Source organism: Notolepis coatsorum, assembly GCF_963971535.1.
Source record: "Notolepis coatsorum genome assembly, chromosome: 1".
Taxonomy (NCBI): domain Eukaryota; kingdom Metazoa; phylum Chordata; class Actinopteri; order Aulopiformes; family Paralepididae; genus Notolepis; species Notolepis coatsorum.
Genome location: NC_140165.1, coordinates 153,454,835 through 153,482,221, shown reverse-complemented (window position 1 = coordinate 153,482,221; position 27,387 = coordinate 153,454,835). Strand labels below are relative to the sequence as shown.

At 41.9% G+C, this 27,387-nt stretch overlaps 1 protein-coding gene across 1 annotated transcript in view; it reads left to right on the top strand.

The window, feature by feature from the left end:
* Positions 1 to 4,140: 4,140 nt before the first annotated feature.
* The window catches only part of cux2b (cut-like homeobox 2b), a gene marked incomplete at its 3' end in the record, with an annotated part of 159,122 nt that continues 135,875 nt past the window's right edge, over positions 4,141 to 27,387 (top strand). Inside the window, exon 1 of the mRNA XM_084307940.1 lies at positions 4,141 to 4,206. Within this exon, the coding sequence (XP_084164066.1) occupies positions 4,144 to 4,206 (63 nt within the window). The 5' untranslated portion in view covers positions 4,141 to 4,143. The remainder of the gene's footprint in view (positions 4,207 to 27,387) is intronic.

Genomic DNA, 27,387 nt, shown 5'->3' with positions numbered 1-27,387 from the left:
TAGTATGAACGACCAGCCAAGCTGGTAGCAACACTGAGAGCTGGGCTCGAACCCAGCATATCCTGCGTTAGTGGCGAGCGCATTGCCCACTGCGCCCCTGTCGCCACATATCTACACATGTCCACCAAATGTGGTTGCTCAGCAATACACCTACGAGCGTGAAGTCGATCAGATGAACGGCCCCCCCGATATGCAAAATTATTATTATAATTCATAGATTATTAATTATTATTAAACATGCACTTGTGATTTATTTATATTTTGAAAATGCATTCTTACTACAATTACTATAGTATAAGCCTATACAATACAATATAATACAAAATAATACAATGCTATATAATAAAAAAGGATTACAAGAATATTTATTACCATACTATGAATACTATCAGGTCTATAGTTTATTTGTCTTCACTTCCTCCCAATCAATTCTCCATAGTACAGTAGATGGCCCACATTTTTTAATCACGTCATACCAGAAGGTACATACCGTATAGGCTTTGACACACACACACACACACACACACACACACACGCACACGCACACACACTCACACACACACACTACTCCACACACCCTGAACACACACATGTGTGTGTGTGTGTGTACACATACTCACATACACAGAAACACAGACAGACACAGACACACACACACACTTTACCTTGTTGTTTTGGTTTCCCTTTACATCTCTTGTCCAGTAGGTAGTGCTAGAAACCCATTGTATCTGATTTCTACAGTGGCACAAAACACTGGTCTTGATTCACTGCCACTAGACCTCTAAAAGCCACTTGTTATGTGTCTCATTTTGGTTTACCTCCAGCTTATGCTAATTTGATTATAGTTTATTGTACGTCATGATTCTGAGTATATGTGCTGCAGCTGATGCATATTCTACACTGGCTGAACTATACTCATTATGTGATCACCCCTTCTTGTATCTACATAAGACAAGACAAGATAAGATAAGATAATATAAGATAAGATATTCCTTTATTGATCCCCTTGGAGAAATTCTGGAATTGTCAAGACATGATCACATTTCATTGTCAATATCTTAACAACACTAGATAGGATTAATGAAATAGCCCCCTTGGTAGTATCCTTGTTAAGCACACAGAACATTCCTTCATTGGTGAGAATAATCTAACATATAATGGAAAGGTAGTGCACACCAAGGATTATTGTGAGGTGCTAGTCTTGGAAAAAGGAAAGAAAGCATTGCAAAGTCCAGCTCCATATGCATTTATCTTTTTATTAGATGGTGTTTCGACCCTCTGGCCTATGTGTTTACTTTTGTGTTTCAGAAGTGTCTAAATACTGACCTGTTGAGAGTTCTAATATGATAGTATTGAATGCATGGCTGTTCCATCAGCTATAAGTATGGCACCATGGACATACAGGGTACGGTTATCAGTGATGCAATGGTAAAATAAAAAGTGGGTAGACTGACCTATCTCCGCTCTCTTTTCTTGATCCTCCAATCGCAAGTTGTGATTGGAGGATCAAGGAAAGACGGCAGGATTTGAGATAGGTCAATTATGACCTCTAGTCGATGATCATATAATGCCAGCAATCACCAATATACAAAAAATAAATAAAAAACTATAATTTTCCTGAATTGTATTATATATCATGTAATTTGCATCAATCTGATACTACTTACTAACTATAATCTTTAATATGGATTTGTATTATGAAGATTTATACCAGCTTTAAACTATTACACAGATAAAACATAAAAAAAGGGCGGGTAAACTGAATTGAGGTGGCTTTACATCCCTGGTTACAAAGCACACCAGCTCAACAACCCTCTACTTGTCCATAAGTCTTCTCCAGTATGAAAACACAGCGAGAAGATTCCTGAATGTTTTATGTTAATTTCCAGAGCCACCCAACCCTTGCCTGTATGAAGACTTTGTGTTGGAGTTTGTATTGTGACAAGATTGTCATTGACATCATCCTCGAGTGTACAGTAACTATGGTGTAAATGTTAGCTTTCAGACACATCACAGACAAGTAAAGTATTTATTACATTTGAGTTTTGCATTTTTCTTCACATGACATAAAACGCAATAGGCTTTGAACTGAATAACTTAAACTTAAAGGAACACCTCAGCATTATGGGAAATACGCTTACAATCTTCTCCAGAGACAGACAACCAGATAGATACCAATTTCCTCTCTGTGTCTTCAGTAGAAAGCTATCCGGCTGCAAGTTAGCCTAGCTTAGCACAAATGAATGGGAACGGATACGGCTAGGCTAGCTGTTGACCAAAGACACCTCTCCTGGAGTTATATAAGCTAGGCTTGTGGTCCGTATCAGCTTCCATTAATTTGTGCTAAGCTATGCTAGCGTGCAGCCAGATAGCTTTCTACTGAACGCACAGAGAGGAAATTGGTATCTATCTTCATGTCTGACTCTGGAGAAGATGGTAATTGCATTTCCCGAACACTGGCGTGTTCCTTTAAACTTTTAATAAGCAACCTTAATTGTTTTTCATAGCATGATAAAATTTCATTGTCCCCCGAGTTAATAACCAAAATAGGTCACAGGCCTTCTTCTGGTGGGTTCCCACATGACAGCAGAAGTAATTTTCTGTGATATATTTCAATGGGCCTGCAGGTCCCACAACAAGAAAATAAAAATCTAATTTGAGTCCCTGACTTGAAAGGTTTAAGAAACCATGGATTAAAGCATTGTGTTTTGATATATGTTTTTCACTGAATGATAATGGTGTTGTTAGTGAAGAAAATCAAACAATCTTAATCTACAAATTTAGTCTCTTTCTAAAGACACCACAACACATAGGCTACACAGTGCCAGCAGGGGGAGCACATGGTTCCAAGATTGTTCTACAGAAGAACAAGTGTATAGTATTTTCAAGTGAAATAGATTATTATGGCAAAAGAGCACCTAGAAAACTAAATAGTTTGTCCCTGCATTATATTTTATTAGGTAAAGTGTTAAATAAAATACTTATATGCCAATACTAACAGTGAGCAGTATCTGAATTGATATCATGACATTTTTGGGAAAGTTTATGAAGTTCTTAGGAAACTCTTTTCCCACTTTTGATCTGGTCTAATGTAAATATATGTGATCATATCATAACTATGCATGCCCGGCTTATACCCTATAGGGGTATTATATAGGCTAGTGCCCATATACAGCCTATATACCCTTACTTGTTTCCATGAACGTGAATCTACATGGTCTCTCCATCTTTACTGATCAGAATGTGCATTGCCAAAATGCATAGGTTACCCTCCATCTAAACAGACATCAATATTCTAGCCAACTACAGTATGTGAGATATGATAAACTATATGAAGTAAGCTATAATAGGTACCATGGTGTATAGGGTATATGTATTGTAAAGATAATATGAAGAATATTTTTAAGTTAGACTTTATGTCATTGTATCTGATCCTTTTGCAACACAAAAGCTAGTACAAAGTATTGTTTGACATTTCTATTATTAATATTCCCTATTCTAGAAATCTGATTTTAAAATTACAGAGAATAATATACTAGAATATGCTCAGAATGTATACTGTTTGCATACGAATACAAATAATGTGCCATTCAATAACAAAATATATTTTTAAATGATAATAATAATAATCATAATAAAGTGCAGGCAACACAATTCCATGTTCCCTCTTTTTCTTTCAGTGTTTTGTATTTTGTATTTTCACGTGCCTAATGGCAGGGTAATACTAATAGTGTATAGGCTAAATCCCACGAACTCCACAAATCTATAGGTACATCATCTCCTTCCTTTTTCCAGACGGTATTGATCACCCCCATACGTCAGTATTGATAACTTTGCCAAACCAAAATCAAGTGCAATTGTCCAGTTAATGTTCGGGACAGACGCATGGATACAGTTTGCTTTTACTTTTGCAAACCAGGGGACTCACGAAAATGTCGCTTTTCCCTCTACCAAACATGTTGGTAGACTTACTTAACATACCAGTGTGGGCTCTCGTGTAGGTCTCTTCATTACTTTTTTTTCTTTTCTTTTTTTCCCCTTTTTAAGTAGGCTAGCCCGTAATCGTAAAGGTTGTTTAACGAGGGGGATCCAGCCCACATATTTATTGCAGCCGCTGAAAAAATCTCTTCAATATCCCCCAAGATGGCCGCCGATGTAGGATCGATGTTTCAATATTGGAAGAAATTTGATCTACGGCGGCTTCAGGTTAGTGTTATCCTTACCTTTCTCTACATATCTTTTAGTAGTATGTCATGTACTTTAAACTGATGTGAAATATCTCATTGCGGACCAATTTGAAACGAAACCGGCGGCGTTGCATTGATAGTTATTAGAAATTGATCCTCTTCTGCCTTTGTTCAGTTCAATCATTGATCAGCGATGGAGCGACCATAGAGTAGCACAGGCGCTCTGTAGCCTCCGCTCGGAGCTCAGCGGGCGGATCAGCACCGCGGACAGCACACATCTTTACATGATTCTGTTTTTTATAGCGAGCATCACCAGTGTAAATGTACGGAAACTTTTAATGCGCTCGTGATTCTTGGTTCTTGGACGTAACTTTTTACCAGCTTAATGTTTTATGCCATTTGTGTCGACGACCCCATGCATGGCTGCTGCATGTCTCAGCACTGCTTCCGATACGTTTATATTTATGTGATTATACATAAGAATCTTAATCTGTGTGCACCATGCAGGAAACTTTAACGACTATTCGTGAATCGGAAAGTTTTTTGTTGACATTAGTCGTTCTGTTAGACATTTAATTTAATGGTTTGGCGTTTTTCTTTTGGGAGGCTATAGTTTCAATCAGAAACGTCAGCATTTGTTTTGATATTTCAGCATTTAGTTTTTAACTGAGTAAGGTGTTCAATTGCAGCACATGGCGATGGCTTTCTACATCGATGTCAGGTAGTAAGTAGCATAATGTCCTGTATTTCATTGCACAAAATTGTCTCTACGAGTCTTGCATTTTTATAGAAATGTCAGGTGAGCAATTTGTTTAGTCTATCGTTAAGCTCCTTAAAACAACACGTTAGCGGGTTTGAACGTTGGCATTAAACCACAACATCGGCAGGATATGCTGTATTATTCGAGCCAAACGGTTCTGTGAGTGTGCTTGAAATAAGGTTGGAATACCTAAACGTTTTTCCCCCAGTGATCACCCCCAAATACACCCCTCTTATCTCTGTCTCTCTCTCAAGCCGCATTGGGCTATTCGGGCAAGGGCTGTGTAATTGTATTCCCCGCTAATGTTTGTAAATCAGCCTCCGCCAGCACAAGGGCACTGTCTCTGCCGTATGATTGATGTTCTGTAACATGAGAAATGACAGGAGCATGGCAATTCAGGTCCCGCGCGGAAAAGCCTGCCGAGAAGGAATCAGATCTGTTCTCGGTTGTCTTGTGTGGCCGAATGTTATTCTACCTCCCAGTCGCTGGACTACTCATTTAGGCGATCCAAAGGGCGAGTGGAGCTATTGTTGTGCATGTCCGTCGGGGTTCATTTCGTATCTTGCCTGTTATAAAATCACAAGCGTTCTATCAAGGTCTTACACCTGATTTATCCAGAGCCATCTGTAGCATAGATGACAAATGCATGGATTCCCCTTTTTTCCTAGATGAAATTGAATAGCTTCAGAAGAACTAAACAGAGCTCCCCCCAAGGTTTGCTATACCAGGATCAAATAAGATAGGGTGCTCAATATAAAAATGCAGGTTATGATTATGTAGTGTGAATACAAACTTTTGGTAATCGCTGAATATTAGATTGCCTGCTTACACAGTTGTATTATACACAGATACTGTATTAGTGACTTTTGTGGTTTTGAAAGTGAATTATCAATATCAAACTGGTTCACGCCAACTAGAGAAGGAGAGTCAATATACATCTACAGATGATATTGCTGGTGCTCACTCCTCTGCCCAACGTCTCATTTCACCCTTAATCCTTTGCACAAAGCAAAACAAAAATCATATTTCTTTACTGAAAGTTGAGCAACACTGGGAAATATTCTAAGCCTTATTGCTGCCAACATGCCAGTAGCCTGTCCTATATCTTTCTGAACAGTGATGTATTATAAATCTATTCATTCATAGATTCTATTTCTTTTTCAGGCATGGTTGAAGCACATTTAATGCTGCGTAACATGATCACAATAGTTTTACCATCTAGCTTGCAGAACACTATATTCAGTTATTCACCATAGGCTACTTGGGCTTTGTTATTTGTTTGAGCAATCCACACAAATATTTATTTTTCATTACAGGTGCAATTATCAATAACAATAAACAAACTGTGCAAGTGTTCGATAGTGTACTAGTGTAGTTTATTTGTGCCTTAGAGTTGGATGAGATGAATAATGTTCCTCCAGCCTGATGAAAAGAGGGCAGAAAAAGTGAGAGCACGGAGGTGGAGTGACCTTGGTTCCTGCTGGCTGCAGGTCACACGGCCATTGCCGTGGTAATCATTCACACCAGCCAGATGGCATTTCCGTGGGCGACCATGAAAAGGACGGGTCAGGGGCTGGCCTGCCAGGTCCTGCCAAGCCCAAAAACAACTCTGGGCCAGTAGGGTACCGGGGGTTTGTTTCAACACTAAGGTGATGAGGGTGTGTGCTACTCAACCTATATGCAGGTGCAGTTATATCACTATCCAATTGCATCTATTTGAAGTGACTGTAGTATCGGCCAGAAATGTGGGGGGGTTTGTCAAATTAAATCACCAAGTGATTCTTGACAACATTTCAAAGTGAGGATTTGCAAGGATTCTACCATAAAGCCTGCCGTATAACTTTTTTTAAAACTTTTTTTCGATTTTCATGGGTGAGTGCTTTAACTTGGGCTCCATGGCTTCACAGAGTTGGTAGATTAATCCTTCTGTTGTTTTAGCGATGTCGCAATGTTGTGCTCATACGGCATAATAATGCTCAGCTTATTCCCTACCATTTCTTAGCCTTGTTTCCACACACTCTTGTCCACGAATCTGAGAAGCAGTGAGGTTTTTAGATTGTGAACAAAAGCCCTGTGATCATTGTACCACATTTAGCATGACTCAGTTGCTCTGGTGTCAGCTCTAATCCACACACAGAGACAACAGTATTGCCAAACAGTGAAATTGCTTTGCAGCCTGTGAGGCTGGCTGCCTCTGCTGCCAGCCTGCTCTGTGTGCAGTTTGCCAGCGTCTTCCGCGCCCCCCCCCCCCCCCCCCCCCCCTCAATACCCAACCCTGCAATCTTAAATTGGCTGTGAAAATTGCTCGCTGTCTCCTTTTCATTCATGCTGCTTTCATATATTTCTGTTGATATTGTTAATGTCACATGCGTCAGTATAATCTCACTGTGGTGTAGAATAAGTAAGTCCACAGCTCTCTGTGTTCCGTAGGCCTGTTATTTCTCACAGCATACTATTTTAATTACAAGCAGAAATAGATTTTTTTTAAAGCTGTAAAGTTGACCTCAGATTATTTCATTTCCCTAGACCTGTCTTCTGGTGTCATACCTTTTCCAATATTCAATGGATTAATGTTAAGCACAATTATAAATGCGGTCCTAGAGAATAAGCTGCCCGATCATCATCCTCATCACCATCACTACAGGTTTGAGTCTCACACACTGCCATATCATTTTTTTTTTTTTTTTTTAAACATGCTTTTTTTAAACATGCTTACTACACTGCCACTATGAATGGATGGGTGGGGTATGTGTGGCTGTCACGGTCCCATTTCCTTTAAGTTACCCACCCCCTTTTCTCCTCTTGACAGTGACAACAAAAGAAAATCAGAACGAGGGGAAGCTTTTTACAGGACTATCTGGGGGTAAATTGAGATGTGAAATCCAGGAGCCATAACCCCTGGTACATACAACAGTAGAGAACATTAGAGAGAGAGAGAGAGAGAGAGAGAGAGAGAGAGAGAGAGAGAGAGAGAGAGAGAGAGAGAGAGAGGGGAGTGAAACACACTTCAGCATTAAGCTGTTTAACCTCTCCGTGTAGCATTAGTGGTAGAGACTTCAAAGCAGACGCCTCAACGTTGGGAGCAGAATGACAAATGGGTTTAGAGACAGCTACCGTGAGCATTCTCAGAGAAAAGACTAGGCCTGTCATTAATGTCAGCTTAATCACTCTGACCTTCCTTCCGAGCACATTTCCATACCTATATCCACACAGTCGTTTTTGCCCAGCTCGTGCCTCTGTTTGCAGAATACATGCTGCTTGTTTGACAAAGGGTGTGTGTCATGAATGTTTGTGTATCAGTGATTACATACACACTGTTATGACACATACTGTAGCTGCTGTTTTATGGTAAGATGAAACCATGGACCTGTCTCAAACCCTGCCCTCTTTTCTTGATCCTCCAATCACAGCTGTCGCTTACCTCGGACAAACTTGGTTTGTCCGAGGTAAGCGACTGTTGTGATTGGAGGATCAAGAAAAGAGGGCAGGGTTTGAGACAGGTCCATTGACATGACGTGTTGTTCCTATGAACATGTTGTTCATGTGTTAGTAATAGTAGTAGGCCTAATACAGATGCTTGACGATGATAACTAATGCAAACTTTCTCTGTTAAAATGTCTCTCATTGCTCATCATCATCATGTACCTGTTTACTAGTTCATGATTCTGACAGTCACTGATTTCTCTATTTTGAAGGCTTGGCTCTTGTAGCATAGTCTCTCTTGTATGTATTGTGCCAAAAAGAAACCTGCACCCCTGACGTTTCAGCAGGAACGCCCCCCCGCCCCCTTGGTAGTTGACAGTGCTTTATGGCGAAAGACTCCTGCTTTTTTCCATAGTGGTGTATTTTCTATGCCGCTGCTGCCCCTAGGCTGGAGCAATTGCTTTGCAGGAGTAAATAATCAGCTTTAACAAAACTTCAGGGACACATTAGTCTGCTGGAGAACGTCTCCGTGGCGGCAGGGCGGCCTCCTCTCCCTTTGCAGCGAAGCAGGCGGAAGCTTCGGGAGAGAGAGGTAATGGCTCATCGGTATGGATATAAAGCTGTGTCCTCTCTCCCCACTGACAGCCAGTCCCCTGCCCAGCAAGTCCACATATTGAGCCGCGTTGCTCTACTATGGCCTTGCTTTATTTGTTTTGACTGTCTGACGGCGGCACTGCAGACGTATTGAGCACCAGCCTTTCTTGTTCATTTTACTGAGCTTAAAATGAATCCCTCCCTATTCCCCCTCCTCTCTGTCTGTCTGTCTTCCTCTCTCTCTCTCTCTCTCTCTCTCTCTCTCTCTCTCTCTCTCTCTCTCTCTCTCTCTCTCTCTCTCTCTCTCTCTCGTTTCCCTACTGCCCTGCCTCAGCTGTATTTGGCAGGCCTTCACTGGCTGTAATTCATCCCTCCATTGTCCATTTCGTCCTTCATGGATAAAAAAAAAAGAAACAGATCCTGGTTTTTACTTGTGTGTATGAGAGCGCTGGGCTTTGTGTGGTGTGTGTGTGTGTCATGACGTTGGCTGTCGTGTAGTGGGGGTTAGTGTGGTGCGAAGGGTGCTCCTGAGCTCTGCACACTCATGAGATCAATGCTTCACTGCCCTTCTCCAGGTTGCTCTATGGGGGATCCCAGCCGGTGTTATTATGTGCCACTGCACAGTGTGTGTGTGTATTTACAAGGCTGGAGGAAGAGTGAGGCCGGGGAGGCTGCTACATGCCACCCCATTTCTAGGGCCCATTTGTCCTCATTTAAGTGGGAGAGAAGGGAAGGCCAGAGAAGGATGGCCTCATCTCAGTGGTCTTTTGAGTATTAAAACAGCATTTGTTATTACTAAGCAGATGTGATCTTATTTATCAAAATAATACAAAAAGGTATGTTACAGCAAAAGCAGATGGATCAGGCTTGTTGTGTTAGCCAGTTCTGTCTCTGTGCAGCTGCTACCCCCGCACAGTTAATTACTCCCTTATTCATCTCCAACAATGGGAGGGGGATAGAATAAATCTGAGCAGAGTTCCAGCGGCTTCTCCACCAGGAAGGTGCAGACTGGGCCCCTAAAGCGGGCGGAGTGGCTTCAAGAGGAACAGTTTATCATTTTTAATGGAGAGGAACAGGAAGTGGAGACGTGAAGCCGGGCGCTGTGATTTATACACAGTCTCAGTCGGGGGGGGGGGGTCTATCTCTCCATCCATGCACCCCCCCTCTCTCTTCTCTCTCTCTCTCTCTCTCTCTCTCTCTCTCTCTCTCTCTCTCTCTCTCTCTCTCTCTCTCTCTCTCTCTCTCCAGTTGCTCCCACTCATGTCATATCTCTGGTGGTTTCAACTTCTCTTCTAAACACCAGGACTTGTATGGTCTATGCTTCATAAAAGAAACAAAAGAAACAAACATTTGGAGGATAACGTGCCTGGCTTTGTATTCCTATTCCTATTCATAGGATTGTTGATAATGATAGGTCGGTTCAAAATAGGCCTATCTGCTATCATCCATGATCAATGTGTTTCTGTGTCTAAATACATTAACACGGGCCACTCTCATTGGTTATTGATGGTATGAAGAAGGTATGATCCGAGTGAGACCACTGTTGTCTCAGAAAACCTGTCCACTGCCCCCACTACTCCTTTCAATTTGGCAGTTTATTTGGTTGGTGCCTAGAAATCTTTGTGATGTCATCGCCCTGTTGTCACCTATTAATTTATTTTGGTAGTAGAGGACATTTGGGTATTGATTAGGGGTCACAACTATGTTAGCAGCTCTGCCGGCGCGGAATATAGGCCTTGAGGCTGTGCTCTCTCTCTCTCTCTCTCTCTCTCTCTCTCTCTCTCTCTCTCTCTCTCTCTCTCTCTCTCTCTCTCTCTCTCTCTGCTAGTCTCACAGTGCTTCCTGGTCCCTCTAATCTTAATTAAATATGCAACTTTTGATAGCAACAGGGTCACCTTTTTTGCATTATAATGTGGTCACGGACTCCCCTTCCTCGGCGTGGAGAAAAGGATTGTTCAGGCATTTTAAAATCATAATGAAGAAAAAATAAGGAGGGAGACGAGAACAAAGAACGAAATTGAATCTCTCCTTTTCACTTTCCCTTGTTAGTCTCTTACTGCATTCCCCCACAGTTTCCCCTCTTTTCCTGATGAATTTTATGATACCCCCGCTCTCTCTCTCTCTCTCTCTCTCTCTCTCTCTCTCTCTCTCTCTCTCTCTCTCTCTCTCTCTCTCTCTCTCTCTCTCTCTCTCTCTCTCTCTCTCTCTCTCTCTCTCTCTCTCTCTCTCTCTCTCTCTCTCTCTCTCTCTCTCTCTCTCTCTCTCTCTCTCTCTCTCTCTCTCTCTCTCTCTCTCTCTCGCTCTCTCGCTCTCTCTCACACACACACACACACACACACACACACACACACACACACACACACACACACACTCCTCGGTGCTTTTCCCCAGACAGGTTCCACAGTGTTTTAGAGGGGATGGATTTAATTGCTCTGTGGGGATTGGTTGGCTGTGCCGGGCTCGGCTGTTTAATTAGTGTACCCTGCCGGGATTGGTTTAATGCATCATGATCTTGAAATTGTCTGATTGTTCAGCCCTCTGGGGACTCTCCCTGCCTACGTAGGCCAGCAGGTTTAGCTAAACATTGCTCCAGGCTTCTGCTGTACAAGGCTGGAGGTAGAAAAGCCCTTGGAGCTGGAATAGCGGGGTGTCAGCCTGAGGTCCAGTGGCTTTATTCTGACACACCACGGGATGCACATGTGAAATGGTCCTGTGTGCCTCTCCTGAAAGCCTCCATCCCAGGCGCTCTCTAACACGCATCACAGGCATGTTTGCTCAGTGTGCCATTCCAACTGCAGTGGATGCTGTATGGAGAGGATGTGATTGACTATTAATGCAGTAAAAATATTTACACTGTAATATAGTATTTCTGTACCACAAGCGAGTGTGTGCTTTTCAGCTGCAGGCAAGCAAAACTATTTCTGAAATGCATTTTGGTCGACGCATATGCATCCATTCACTGTCCATTGACTGTCTAGTGAACCCTCAGGGAGGTCACAAGATGTTTTTTTAGGGGGGGTTCGCAAAAAGCCTATACAATTACAATTATCATCATGTTTATTATCTTTTGTACATATGTTTTTTTCTAGATAGATAAGGAATATTTGAAGTCTAAAGCCCTCTTCCAGTTATTAATCAAGCTAAATAGCCTGAAAGGGGAGATGAAAATCATTATTTTGTGTAAAATATCACCATTCTGTCTCTGCTTGATTATGTAGGGGAGGGGTCGAGAATAGGCATTCTTCTCTTTTTAGGGGTTGTGAACCAAAAAGGTTGAGAACCGCTGGTTTAATGCGGCATGGATACCTTGCATATCTGTTTTTTGGCGACTTGTTTTGAATGCAGATGGAGACTCTCTCCTCTAACCCCGCTGTGGCCAGGCCATCGGGCCTCCACGGGTCTCTGAATTATGTGCACGGTCACCTTGAGTGCGAGAGCTGTGGAAATTACATTTGTGTAAATGGGAGAGGAGTGTGTATGCGTGTGTGTGCATGTGCATGTGTGTGTGTGTGTGTGTGTGGGATGCCCTTGGTTTGGTTCAATCATGGCAGAGGTGTTGACCTCAACAGTAAATGTGCTTGGCATCAGATCCTGGATAAGAGGAGAGCGTGCACTGCGGCGGGCAGCCTGAGTACAGATAGTACCTATTGAAGGCTAAACTAATTCCACCTCATCAGACTTATCGAGCACACTCCCTCAAAGAGCTCAACCTTGAAGTGCATAAATCTCCTGTGGATAATAATAAGAGTAGCGTCTTCAACCTCTGTCTGTGGACTTTCTAACATATTTGTCCACACAGGGAACGATGGCCAGGTATTTTTGGGGTAGCAATGATTACTTTCCGTCCGGGAAGCTTTTTGAGGTCTGTAAATATGAATCCTCCAGGTTGGTGCCACCTTGACTCGATATGAATTCTACTGTCGTTGATTGGCTCATCTGTGCCCTACCCAGGGGGTTATTTTCTCCTGTGCCTGTTTTCTTATTGTGTTTACACCCCTAGAGAGATAGAGGGGATGCGCATGATCACCAAGGTGACGGAACACATGGCAACCGAGCTGTTCCCAAAAGAGTGCCCCACCCTGAGCCTTCTCCCTCACCCTCTCAGGGAGATATGCCCTGATTACTGACTCTGACTCAGTGGTGGAGTGGAGTGGAGGGCCCTCTTGCACTGTTCTAATTGGTTGATGTGATAATGATAAGGGGTTGAGATTAATCAGAGGTGGTTTTTATGTAGATGATCTAAAAAACGTTCTATGCATACCAGTATGCTTCAACATTTTATTAATTTGTGATAAATATTGCCTTTCACTCGGATTACATTTATCGGATTACTAAGGTACTTGATTATACCCGACGAATACAGTGAGTAGCCCAGATCATATGAGTGGCGTTGGAGAGGACCATTGTACTCATCTGTTTGTTGTTGTTTTGGTGTGGAACTTGGGTCATACATAAGTTATCTACACCAGGCGCCTATAAATACACCCAAAGAGCTAATGTTATGGAGCTGGTTTTACTTCAGAGATAAAAACAAAATATGAATGGAAGATCAACCCCGTCCCCCCATTGCTTTTTGGACAGGGTGTGAGTCCAGCGTCCGTCTAGACGTGTGGCATCATTAACCTGCCGTGACCTCAGCCACTGATGAATTCCCCCTCACATCCCCTGCAGCCTAGCGTTAGCAGCCCTCCTCCTCTCCACTGGGACTTGGGGCTCCTCCGGACTGGCCATTACAGCCACTAGTCTCCACTAGCAGGCATTAATAGGCCAAGTGGCCAGAGCCTCTCCCAGACTGCTGAATAATTCAGACCGTCTGGGCCGTGTCTGGTCCCGGGGCACAGGGGGATGTGAGCTGGGGTGCAGGGTGCTATGTGGAGGAGCAGGGGTTAATAACAGGTCTGCCTCTCTGTGTCAGCAGCTGCTCCCCCCACCCCCACCTCCCAACGCACCCAGCCCCACCCCATCCCACGTATGAAAGAATCCTGTTCAGTTGATTAGATTTTTCAAAATGGATCAATTTTTAATCAGCGGAGCATCTGACTACGGTCAATACCATTGTCGCTGGGAAGACAGTTGCTGGACAGCCGTCTTTATTTACAGGAATGTTTGTTTTTTACTGTATGCAGATGGGGAGACGGGGAATGGCTAGCTCAGACCACTGCACCACTGCAGTCCCTGGCCCACCCTGCCAGGTCTCTGGCCTCTTCATGCATGTCTGCAACAGCGACAGCAACAACAATAACAACACCAAATCCACAGCAAATCCACCAGTCCGGGAATATTTACATACAGACAGTACATAAGAATGGAACGGTGGATTAAAGAGCCCGTATTATGGCCATTTCCCAGTTTAATATTTCAATCGTCTATTTACAAACATTTGCATGTTTTTATGGTCAAAAAGCACCTGGTTAGGCTCAGTCAGCAGTCAGGCTCAGTCGGCCTCAAACAGGCAGTTTTTGCTCCTGTCTCTTTAAATTAAAATGAGCTGCTTCGTTCCTGTGCTGCTGCACTTCCTGGTTCATGAAATTCAGATCAAACTGTAAAATTAGGCGTTGCAGATCAGATCCAGTAATTTATTGCATATCTAATTTCTCTACTAAAAGGTTGTCAGAAACATATTTTAGTAAACCGTTTAGGTGGAACAAGTGAACGAAAAGAGTTTACGAGCAAGTCACCATCTGAAAAAAGGGAGAAACATGAGTAAGGAGTCAGACCAGAGCATAATCGTTTTTTTTTATTGCAAGAGTGAACAACAATAAACATCAATAGACATATATGACAAGAGTAAACTACTGTGTTACATAGTGACTTAGTTATGTAGTGTAAGAAAAGGCTGGACTAAAAACAAGACATTTCAAGCAGTTCAAGGAGCAGTGATTTCTATCGGAGAGAATAACTCCCTTTTGCGGGACTTTGGAATCTGTAACTCTGCAGACGTTCTACATGCACCTCCATCTATATAACACACTAAAGGTAAGAGGAAAACACAAAAAACATAATATGGTCTCTTTAAAGGAAAACTCCAACATTTTGGGAAATTAGCTTATTTGCCATCTACCCTGGAGTTAGACAAGAAGATACATACCTTTTTCTTCTCTGTGCATGCAGTAGGAGTAGGAAGACGTTGGGAACTAGGCTAATGGAGGAACCTACTTCCAGTGACTGACGCTAAGCTAGGCTAACGGTGCACGTCTTCCTACTCCTACTGCATGCACAGAGAAGAAAAAGGTATGTATCTTAACACTCCAACATTTTGGGAACCCTGGAGTTAGACAAGAAGATGCATACCTTTTTCTTCTCTGTGCATGCAGTAGGAGTAGGAAGACGTTTGGAACTAGGCTAATGGAGGAACCTACTTCCAGTGACTGACGCTAAGCTAGGCTAATGGTGCATGTCTTCCTACCCCTACTGCATGCACAGAGAAGAAAAAGGGTATGTATCTTCTTGTCTAACTCCAGGGTAGATGCCAAATAAGCTAATTTCCCAAAATGTTGGAGTTTTCCTTTAAGCTGATGTGTTTTTGTATGTGTATGTATGTAGGGATGTCCCGATCAAATTTTTTTGCTCCCGATCCGATCCCGATCATGTGATTTTGAGTATCTACCGATACCGATCTTTCCCGATCCGATAAAAAAAAGAAATTATAAAAACAATTTTTTTTTTTTTTATTTATTTTTTTTTTCATCCCAATTTCTCCCATTACATTCACCCTGAATGTTGACATTATCCAGGTGAAAAGTTAACTTCATTCAAGCGAGGCATTGCAACCGGAGTAATCTAAAAACTCTGCCTCCAACCTGCTGCTTCATGAGAGCAATGGCGCCATCGTCTGTAAAAATCAAGTGACTGCAAGTTCTGCAACTAGTTATGTCCCTCATCCTTGACATAAATCATTTGATGTATAATTAAATCAAAGGAAATGCGTTTGTTTTGGCAAAATTCTTCTGCTCTGTGTGACAATAAATAAATGAATGATGATATGCAATTTAAAACCAAAACTAGGCCTCAGTATGAGTTTAAGACGTGAACATGGCCATGTTTGTTGAATGTAAAAAATAAAAAGAAATCCAGAATTTTAATTGTTTTGCCCCCGATCCCGATCTTCTGAAAATCACGTGATCGCCCCCCGATCACGTGATCGGATCGGGACATCCCTATATGTATGTATGTATGTATGACTGTTAGAGAACATGACAACATGACAAGAGTGTCTTACCCATCTGCATGTGAGTAATGTCAGAATAGGAGTGAGGAGCGAGAAAACTAGCTGTAATACTGCCATACATTTTTATTGGACCACTGGGAGACCCTAACATGTTAAATAATGAGAGGCCTATAAACCTAACGTTCAGAACCTCTTCCCACAACTACTGACAGTTATGACCCAATATGTAGGCAGCATTACGAAGAGTTAATCATATTTTAGAATAGTCTTTATAACTACTCATCTGGTCCTCAATGTCAAATGGTATGACACAAGAAATGGTTAAAGATGATCATGATTCGGGTGAATCGATTGAACAAAGTGGTTAAGATCAATTATAATGTGTATGTGGCCTTGCAAAAATATATAATTTAACTGATTAAGTGCTGTTTATCACGCTATTCAGTAAAAGTAAAATTTGTTCTTGCTTTTGACGTGACACCTGCAAAAGATTTTATAGGAATGAATGAATGAAGTTTATTTCGAGCCATTTAGCATGTACAAAAAAACAAACACACACAAATCAAATTACAAGTTGGCCGAAAAGGTTAGGGCTGAAGCTACAAGCTTGTAAATGCCCTAACCCAGTGCATCATCTCAAATGTATCGTTGATCTTCGTTATCAATCAATAGGAACATTACTTTTGAAAAGATAAAGACAAAGTCTTCAAATGATGTTTCAGGGACCACACGTCGTCATAATTGTGCAACACCAAATATATCACACCATTATGCAAAAATTGGTCAGGTATAAAATCAGGTATTTTTGGAAATGGATATCTGGTTCTAATCTGGAACTAATCTATAGATTAATACAGAAATGTATCTGAAGCAACACATTTACAAAGATTTCAGTAATGTTAGTCACCTTGTTTCAAGTCTGGTGCGCTAAAGCACACATTCATATGAAAGCATATCAATCCTTGCAGATATACAAAACATGGTAGATACTTGTCACTTTTTGGTCCTTTAACATCTTTTTACGTTGTTTTTCTTTTGGATAATATAATATTCTACATCTTGATATTGTAGCATAATGAGGAAACTGAAATAATGTATTATGATTCACAAGTTGAAGTCTTATTTCCTGATTTACTATCGGATCACTTCCTTTCACTCTCCATAAATCATATGAGGATATGATCCTGTCGTGGTGTTACAGTCAAAATCTGAGGGCCAAAAGATAATAACCAGATTGCCACTGGTCAGTTGCCATTGGACAGAAGCCATTTATAGTTTGCCTCTCTTATCCCTAGGCGGGAGTTGGCAAGTGCCCGACGACAGATTCAACATGTAGAATCGGCGTCTACAGTCAGCAAGATCTTGGCAGAGTCAGTTAATTATCAGTGACAGTGTTTTTTAACACTTCTATATGGAATAGAGCTTGCAAAAACAAATCTGTTTTAAAGATAATTTGAGTTTTTACATTTCTGTGTATTATTCTATGGTTAATTATTTGTGCAGAACTTGTCACCAGAGTGCCTTTTTCACATTCTTCCTCTGGAGAGGGATAGTTCTTCTCATCTGTACTTCCCTGAGTTGCATGTGTGATGTCACCAATAGCTCATACCTTTCATGGTCCAATATGTGGTAACTAGACACCTTTAGCTTCAGCATACACAGAACGAGTATGTATTGACATGACCTGAAGGTATAAGCTGCTGACTTGGAATGAATGGTAAATATAAATGGATGCGTGTTGCCAATTTGCATATTCATAAAGTAACGTTGTAGAGATGCTGCTAAGCCATTTTAGTTTAATGAACAATTTGGTGGAAAAAACATAGTGCTGTCAATCGATTAAAATATTTAATCTAATTAATCGCATGATTGTCCATAGTTAACACATTAGTCGCCAAGAACGACTTACGACGTGTGTTTTCCAGCCATGCGTTGAACGCCAACAACGTCGTAAATAGTTTTTGGGATCAATATAAAAATGTTTCGCCATGGCATTCATAATTCATCCAGCCAACCTCCGGACTGCAGCGGGACCCTGTATGAGATTGCAACGCCTCAATACCGCCACCTGGTGGATGGTCGGGCGAGTTACACTCTCGCCAAAACCGGAAGTGGCGCTGGTGCATCGAGGAAATCCCTCCGGCAGTAATATCTTGTTACGGGACTCCAGACAAACACTATAGTGCATTTGGATCGCTTTCTAAACTTAATAATCGATATGATTTTGGCGTTTATTGTGCCATACAAACCGGAAATGGATCTAGGAGATCGGCGTCAAATAATTGGGATCTTTTTCCCCCAGTCTCATCGGCGAACGGTAAGAGGACAGTAACGTTATTTTCATCCCGATTGTTTATTCATTTCACTGCAAACCATCTGATCAATATATCAACCCATACTAAATAAAGCCGTTACTGACTATCAAGGAATTATAGACGACCCCCGCCCCCCCCTTTCCTTCACGCATGATGAAGCATAATATTATATACATTTGAATTTTTTAATATAGCGTGTATAGGAAAGAAACGGCAATCGATAATCTATCATATGCGTTTGGGCCTATAACTAGCGTTTTTGGAATTACAGCATAAAAGCTTAAAAACATACTTATATTCTAGACGTTATTAACACAACAATGTATGAATACAAAAATATAACGTTTCCACATCCGGAACGATAGATAATCGATGTTGAATGGGCCATAGTAATGTCAATATAGCAATACAATTTAAAAAGTTATAGCCCTGCAAAGAAGGTAAACATCTCCATAGGCTTTCAACGGTGGCATACTAGGGTACAATGATGGGCACAATGGCTGGCAATCAAATTGTTAACTCGCGATTAATCGCAAATTAATCGCATTGTTTTTTTTTAAACTCTTATCAACATGAGAGTCAACAAATGCTTGCTTTATGCAGCCATTTAACACAAAAGGATGACCCTCATGCATTGCAAATTTGCATCAAATTCAAAACAGAGTGATGCACAACATAACTTAAAAGAAAATAATAATTTAAAACAATGAATAAAGTGCATGAAATAATAGGGGAAAGAAAACGTTAGGAACTTGTTACATTCACCCACACAAGGGCTGAGAACTCACCCCCCCCCCCCCCTCTCTCTCTCTCTCTCTCTCTCTCTCACACACACACTCTCACAACTCTCTTTCTCTCTTGCCCCTTCCTCATCTCTCACCCCCCGCTCTATCTCTCTCTCTATCTCTCACACACACACACACACACACACACACACACACACACACACACACACACACACACACACACACACACACACACACACACACACACACACACACACACACACACCTACACACACACACACACGCACACACACACACACACACACACACACACACACACTTTGAGTCAGAAACAAACATAGTATCAATGAGAGTATCAATAATACACATGAGTGAAGTCTAGTAAAAAAAAATAAAAAAGTTAAACAAAAAGTTCTTAACACTTTGACTGCCATGAAACGTCTTTTCACGTCATTGCTGGCCATGCTCAAGTTGCCGGGGGACGCTGTACAGCGTCCTTATATCAATATTTCAAAAATCTGTGATCGGATTCATATGTCCCCTCCGCTGGCCTGAGATCCACCAGCAGGACCCACTGAGCTCTCTGGCGGTTCAGGAGCGCCATCTGGTGGCCGATCGGCGCAATCGCCAAACAGGATGTTGAATAGAGGTTGTCATGACGACCGTAGTACTTCCGGGCGCTCGCTATAGTTCATGGGACTCTGGCTCGTCATGCTACACGGTGATCGATTGGCAATAACTCGATAAACAACATGATTTGGACGTATATACCATTATACAAGCTGGAGATGGACCGGGTAAAAATATATCCCATAATGATAAGATTTCTACTCGACGATGATCGCCCAACGGCGCGCGGAGACTGGGGTGAGTTTCAGCGTGTAACGTTACCGTCTTCGATACTAACTGCTATTATCAACATTTGACCCACATTAGATGATTGGTATAACGCTGCCCACGGAATTATAAACGCCCCCTCGCCCATCCGGTCAACATCAGATGACGTGTAGTAACTTCTAGAAGTACGTCTAGTTGGAATTTTTTATATCGCGCTGATTGCCATCAAACTGTATTTCATCATCAATATAATGCATTTGGGGCTATCACGTTCTGGAGAAAGCTGCAGAAAGAGATGAAAACATACTTATACATTAGACCCTACTTTACTATGAATATGTGAATGAAAAAGTTTAATGTTGCTACACAATGAACAATACATATAGGACTTTGAATGGGCCCTAATAATGGCAATGTAGCAATAGAATTTAAAAAGTTATAGCCCTGCAAAGAAGGGGACTTTCTCCATAGACAATAAGCGCTGGCAATCTATGGTATATCATGAATTTAACCTTAGGCAACCAAAGTGTTAAAAAAGTTCATTGTGAGTTAAAAAAAATAGTGGTGTTAATAGAATCGGGCGTTAACGCGCTAATACCGCGTTAACTTTGACAGCCTTTATACAAATTCTTATTCAATAGAAAATTCAGGAGGGGATATTTAAACATCCCATACTGAGGCTCAGTTGTGTGGTTGAGGTGATTTTGACACCTAAGCTAGAAAGACAGAAACTATTTAAGCATTACATCACACGCAGGAGTGGTTTGTGACCAATAAACCATGCCTAGGGGTGGTTGTTAGGCCCGAGGCGCAGCCGAGGGTCGTTAGACCCCCCTAGGCATGGTTTATTGGTCACAAATCACGACTGCACGTGGTGTAAAGCTTTTATACAACTGCCAGATTCATCCAACCTTATTTCTATACAATAAACACACATTAATCGAAGATTTATTGAAAAAACCATCCGCCAGAAAAAGTAGTTCCCACAACTCCATGTGGAAGCAGCTTGAAGTGCATCCAACCAAACTAACACATCCAACTGTGTATTATTGGAATGATTGAGAGAAGTTGCCTCATGTGGAAGCAGCTTGAAGTGCATCCAACCAACTAACACATCCAACTGTGTATTATTGGAATGATTGATTGAAAATTTTATTACCAGATGCAGAATGGGTACAATACAGTACGGCTCAATACACACAATTGTTAAGGGAATGCATAGGAAAAAAACGTTTTCTTCGCCCTATTTTTTTATTTATTTCTTTTAGCCTAAACTTAACCAGTTGGAAACCAGGGGTACAGTAATAAAATTAGCAATCAACCAATCAATCAATTCAATAGACCATGCTCACTTAAAACAGCGCTGCTTCTCTCTCAGTCTGACTCCCCCGCTGTTGCAGACAGGAGTGTGTGTGTGTGTGTGTGCGTGTGTGTGTGTGTGTGTGTGTGTGTCACAGTGTGTGTGTGCGTGTGTGTGTGTATGTGTGTGTGTGTGTGTGTGTGTGTGTGTGTGTGTGTGTGTGTGTATGTGTGTGTGTGTGTTTGTGGGTACGCCAGCGTCGGACAGTGAGAGAGAACGCTGCAGTCAGTAGCAAGAAGGAAGTAGAAATTTAAATCAATCAATTAATCTATCAATCAAACCGCGATTTTTCTTTTGTTCTAGATTGCCTCAAGACCCATCAATTACATCATCCAACATTGTTTAAAGGGCTAACACATTCCCCTTGACAGAATCGCTTCATATTTAGTCGTTTAGTCGCCATTAACATATCCATTTGTAAATATTATTGGCCACCTTCTTGTGATCCGGCGGAGTGATGTGATGTGGGTCGGTTGTGGGCGGGTCCTGGGCCAGCAGCGTGGATTGTTGCCAATAAAGACGTGTAAAATGACTGTTTCAGCCAATCAGAATCGAGAAATTTGCATGCCGTTGTATAATCATATTTAGACTTTAGATTTACAGTTTGACTAAGTAATTATCCAATATCTACCAAAGCTATGGTGAATCTATCATATGGCTATTACATACCCATGGTTAATGCCAGGATGTACAGCTATGCCAAAGCTTGCTAATAAATTTCACTTATTGTAAGTAAACAATGTCTAATCAATCAAATCAATTTGTTTAAAAGAGTCGCTAAAGAGATATGACACTTAACTTTCATCATTAAAATATGTCATTCCTACTGTATGCTCAATGTACAAGTACAGCTATATGTATAGCCAAGAATGTTAGAGAAGGTTTTATTCCTGCCCCCGCAGTCTGTGATGTCACATGGTCCTCAGGAACTCCAAAGATAAGAGTTCTAATCTAATGTCATGACTTTTTTCATCCAATTTACTACCGTTCACATGCCAAAGTCAGACAAAACATTGCCACCAATAAATTACAAAGTAAATCATTTGAAACACAGCAAGTACAGTATGGCATTAGGTCACTAATTAACTAGTTGATGATAATGTTTTTCTACTGCACTGTTTTGACAATATTGTTTTTCTACTGCACTGTTTTGATGATATTGTTTTCTACAGTTTCTTCCCCACTTTTGGTTTTGACTGTGACTGATCTAGTAGTCAATGGCGCCGCTGGTCAAAGGGCATAATGTCACAACTTGGGTATCACAATTTTGTCAGACATTGTTTATCCGACTTGATAGGCCATTCACTTGCTATTTCTGAGTTGGAAACTCATCCATCCAATATACCCGACACCACGCGGACACAGCATGATACCAAATATACTGCTCCATATAGAGAGGAGATGCACAAGAGATAATGACTTTGACACCCAGGACGCTTTTTGTGAAACATGAGCATTTGGTCATTGACTGAGCGCTAAAAGCACTTCTACCTTATGAACTTAGATTTGCTGCTAAAGACCAGACACACTTTGTATGAGTCCATCACATTCCTGTTGACTGGCGACAAGGCAGCTTCAGGCTGTGCATCTTGATGACATCACAGATTAGTGTTACTTCTCTAGTTTTCTCAGGATAGAGTTGTTCATGCTCACATATCCTGATTTGGCTGTCCTATTTCACATGAGTAATAACAAATGTGTGTAGTATTACACTCTACCAACCACAGATAGCATAAGGTTTAAAATTGTATGGGAATTCCTATACAGCTTTCCATTAACCTCAATGGTAAATGACAAATGGTAAGTGAAAACCCAGAGTCTCGTACTTTTCCAAGTTTGTTTAATTCTGAATATAAGGGTTTATTTTCCACTACACCTAGCTTCTTTGTCAAATAAGTTTCGTTTTGTAGTTGGTGAGCTTCAAGTGCCACCCCAACACCCCCCCCTGCACACACACACACACGCACACACACACACACACACACACACACACACACACACACACACACACACACACACACACACACACACACACACACACACACACACACACACACACACACACACACACACACACACACACACACACACACACTCCCAAAGACACTGGATACCGTTGGTATGTTTTCACCTCAAGGGGGAAAAAGGCTATATTTCAGAACATAATTTTTTTACCTGTGAATGGAAAGCATACTGTTCTAAAACAACTCATTAAACTAGATCCCATTTTGCTTGAGTGAGCTTTAAACAAAAATGGCTATAAAAACCCCAGGTATATCTATAAAGACAAAAAATAATCCAAGGGTCTATTGAAGTAATTAGAATTAAATTATTGCTTCTGGTTGACAACACTGCAATAGAAAAACGAAACTCTATTCTCTACAGTTAAAATAGGGAACAGAGTGATATGGAAATTCTACCCCCCAAAATCGTTTCCCCCTCTTATTAAATGTCACCCTTATGCAAAGAGAAGCAATACTTTCACATTAAAGAGTACTTTCTTTGCTCACTAATGAAAATGTTTTTGGAATCTTTGTGCCGTGCTGCCGTTAGCGTTGTTTTCTTCCATTCTCTCTCTGATTATAGAACTGTACAATCTGGGCTAGCTTTTGAATTCCTAGCTGATTGCATGCCTGTAGCCATGCACTTTCCTTTCACAGCTTCTCCTTTCAAACCTTTTTCTCTTGATAGTGTAATTCCCCCCCCCCCCCCCTTTTCCCTTTTTGCCAGCATTCTCCACATACAGATATGCTGAATAGGTGCTGATGTATGTTCAAAATATATTAGTTTCCCTTCCGCAGATAAGGCTGTTGAAATGTGCAGCAGTTAAGCACTACCGCAATCCTCTTTTTAATATGTTATCAATTAGCCGGGTGTTTCCCATTTAGACATTTTGAGCACGCTCCCCCCTCAGAAGATCACGCCGCTGCTCGTGTTTAAGTTCTTCTCGTGTCCTCCAACAACCGTGTCCCCATTGTCTGTTTGTCTGCTTAATATGCAAAGACAGTCATTCGGGGAGTCATTTTGGACCAGTGTAAACGAATCGGGCCACAATGATTAGCTGGAGCCGCGGAGGAAGTGTCCATCATTGTGTTAGTGCATGTGGAGACCATCGTGCCTCCCTTAGGTCGTCTCGCTGCCAGCCTCGTAGAACACACACACTCTTTGAGAAATACCCCTAACAGCAGCAGCCGAGTAAATATACTGTAAATGGAGTTACTACTCGGTGGGAGATTTTGCATGGTTAATTGCAAATATGGATTGAGGGTCCATTAAAAGACATCAGTGTCTTGGACTCCTGCACCCAGTTGGGATATACTTGAGATGGATTGATCCATCGACTTCCTGTGCTTTTTATCTGAGAGAAGTCATTAGAAACAAAGCGTGCATTACCATTTTGAACATCACACGAAAACAAGACATAAACCACTATGATATCCGGATGATATCCTCACCTCTGAATCTAAACGTTGCTCACCGTTTTTTTTTTGTCCAGGGTATGCAAACCGTAAACGTCCCAGGAGAAATATCAGGCTTATTTATTGGAGCCTTTTTAGCCCCGGCTCAATAGCAGCAGTCTGATGGCCAGGGTACAGGGACTATCTGGCTGAGGAGGAGGAGGAGGGGCTGGGCCTGGCGTCAGCCCCACTGACAAGCTCTTATTTACCGTCCAGATCTATGACTCATTTTATGTACCTAATCGTAAAGCACCGAGATTTATCGGAGGTAACGGGACAGTGGGGAATACCCCTGGAGACCGGCTGATTGGGCCCCTCCCTCCGCTTCCTCTGGCCCGGGCGGCAGGTATACATACGCATTGGTACCTGGGCCAGAGCGCCCGCCAGCCTTCCTGGAAGACAGGAGCGTCGGGAGTCCAGATGAGGAAGTCCATATTTCTGCCAGATATGGACAGCTGATTGCTCATCTAATAAAGCAGAGGGTCATAAAAATTGGATGGGTTAATGGATGGCTCTGTTAGGATTAAGAACAGCTTATTGGTCAGATGCTGTGACCTCTGGAAAGAGCTAAGAATGCATTGGCTGGCTGAGCTGTCTGTTTGTGTCTGCAGCACAGAGGCAGGCCGGACGGCCACACTGCGTCAGCAATGTTAGAGTGAGTTAGACAAGGTGTTAACCGGGGCTTAATAATTCTAACATCTATCTTCCCATGTTCTGTTCACCTGTTTGTTGTACCTAAAGTCATATCACAGATCCATTTCATAAAAAAATAATGGATTAGGTAAAAAAAGAAAAAAGATAAATTTAAGGCGTATATGTAAGGTTGGCATCCTTTCTCAACATCATTGTGTTTTTAAAGTCTGCCACTCCTGTAATGGCACACAGGGGGTAGAAAAAGATAGTGCTGTAATGTTGCCTTTGTTCTGACAAAATCTGAGAGCCTGTTTTATATTCAGGCTGAACATTTAAATTAAAACTTTCATTGTTGTGCATGCTGTTTAATCCAATAAGGATCTGATGTAACAAACTGCTATAATATCTCTCAGCATACTTAATGGGAGCGGACTTAGCCCTGTCACTTTTTATTAACCTCTGCTGCAACAGGAGAAGGGCTCCGCTAATCTGCCATTGTTGGGGTTTGGCAGTCTCTCCAGCTAGTGCAAAACAGATTTGGCAGTCAGCACGAAAGTAAGGGCTTTATAATGACAACGGGGCCTCACTGCTATTTGAGCTAATAACGTCAAAATCTAATAACGCAGTGGCCCTCTGAATTAGATAGGAGGAGGTGAATGGAAGGGAATAGTGGGGGCTGGGAGGATTTGGGGGGATTGATAGAGAGACTCCTGTGTCCCTCTCTCTCTCTTTCCCCTAGTATTTCACTCTCTTTCCTCACTGAAAATTGGCAAACAATTTAATCCCTAATGACCTTTAAATCCTGTGTGTGTGTATGTGTCTGTTTGTCTATGTGTGTGTTAGTGTGTCACTGTGCTTACGCATGCGCCCTGTGTCGTCCTACGTAGCCGCGTGTGATAAACGACATGGCTGTGTGTGTGACCTGTGAGAGATGGCGTGTACTTAGACGTACCCGACATGTAACATTTTGGTTGGATGTCAGCGGGTTAGTAGGATATCGGCTTTGCTGGGAAGTGTTTTTAGCGAGAGACCTCAGTCTCTTATGACAAACTGACCTCATATCGTACAGCGAGGCAGCATCTGCAGCGTCATCACCACACTTGACTCCTGTGTCGCCTCTGATCGCAGGCCTGTAACTTAAAACACCCCCGCCTCTGCCCCTGCCCCCGCCCCCCCCCCCCCCCCTCCCTCCACTGTGGATGAGGTCTCAGCTGGGGAGATAAAGTAGCCGTTATTTCTCATGTGCTATGCCCATTTTGTCAGTTTGACTGTTCCACTTATTCAGTGGGAATTTTTTTTGACTCGCTGAGCTTGAGGGGTTTGCGAGTGCCATTTCGCAGCCAGATCTGAGTTGTGTTGATTGAATTAGACAAAGTCGGAAGATAATTAAGAACTGCAAGGCGCTGCAAAACTGTCTGCTTCCCAAACTGTCTGCTTCCCAAACTGGTGAAAATGAGATGCTGCCACATCAATGAGTTTGCCGGCTCTGCTTGATGTCAGCGCACGGGTTATATCAGTTGACACCCTTACCTCCTATTGCTGGAGCCATGTTTCCTCCTATCCCTTTAATGTCTCTCCAAACATGATTAATCACATGCCGTAAAACCCTTGCTTCTGACAGAGCACGGCGTTCGCACAGCTTTGTTTATTTCTTTCACCTAAGCAGTATGATTTCAAGCTGCCAAGTGTAGTTTATAGTATAAACACCGACAAGAGGTGTGTCTACGTGAGAGCAAGGAAAGGGGCGCACTGTAGCGAGACCTACCACGTCCCTCTGTCGTATTGCAACGCTAGATGTTAAGAGCATTTTCTGTATTTCTATCCCCAATAGTGATGGTTTTCTTAAATGTATGGACCAATTGTTTATTTTTTCAGCCTCAAAGAAAGAGTATGAATTTACGATATA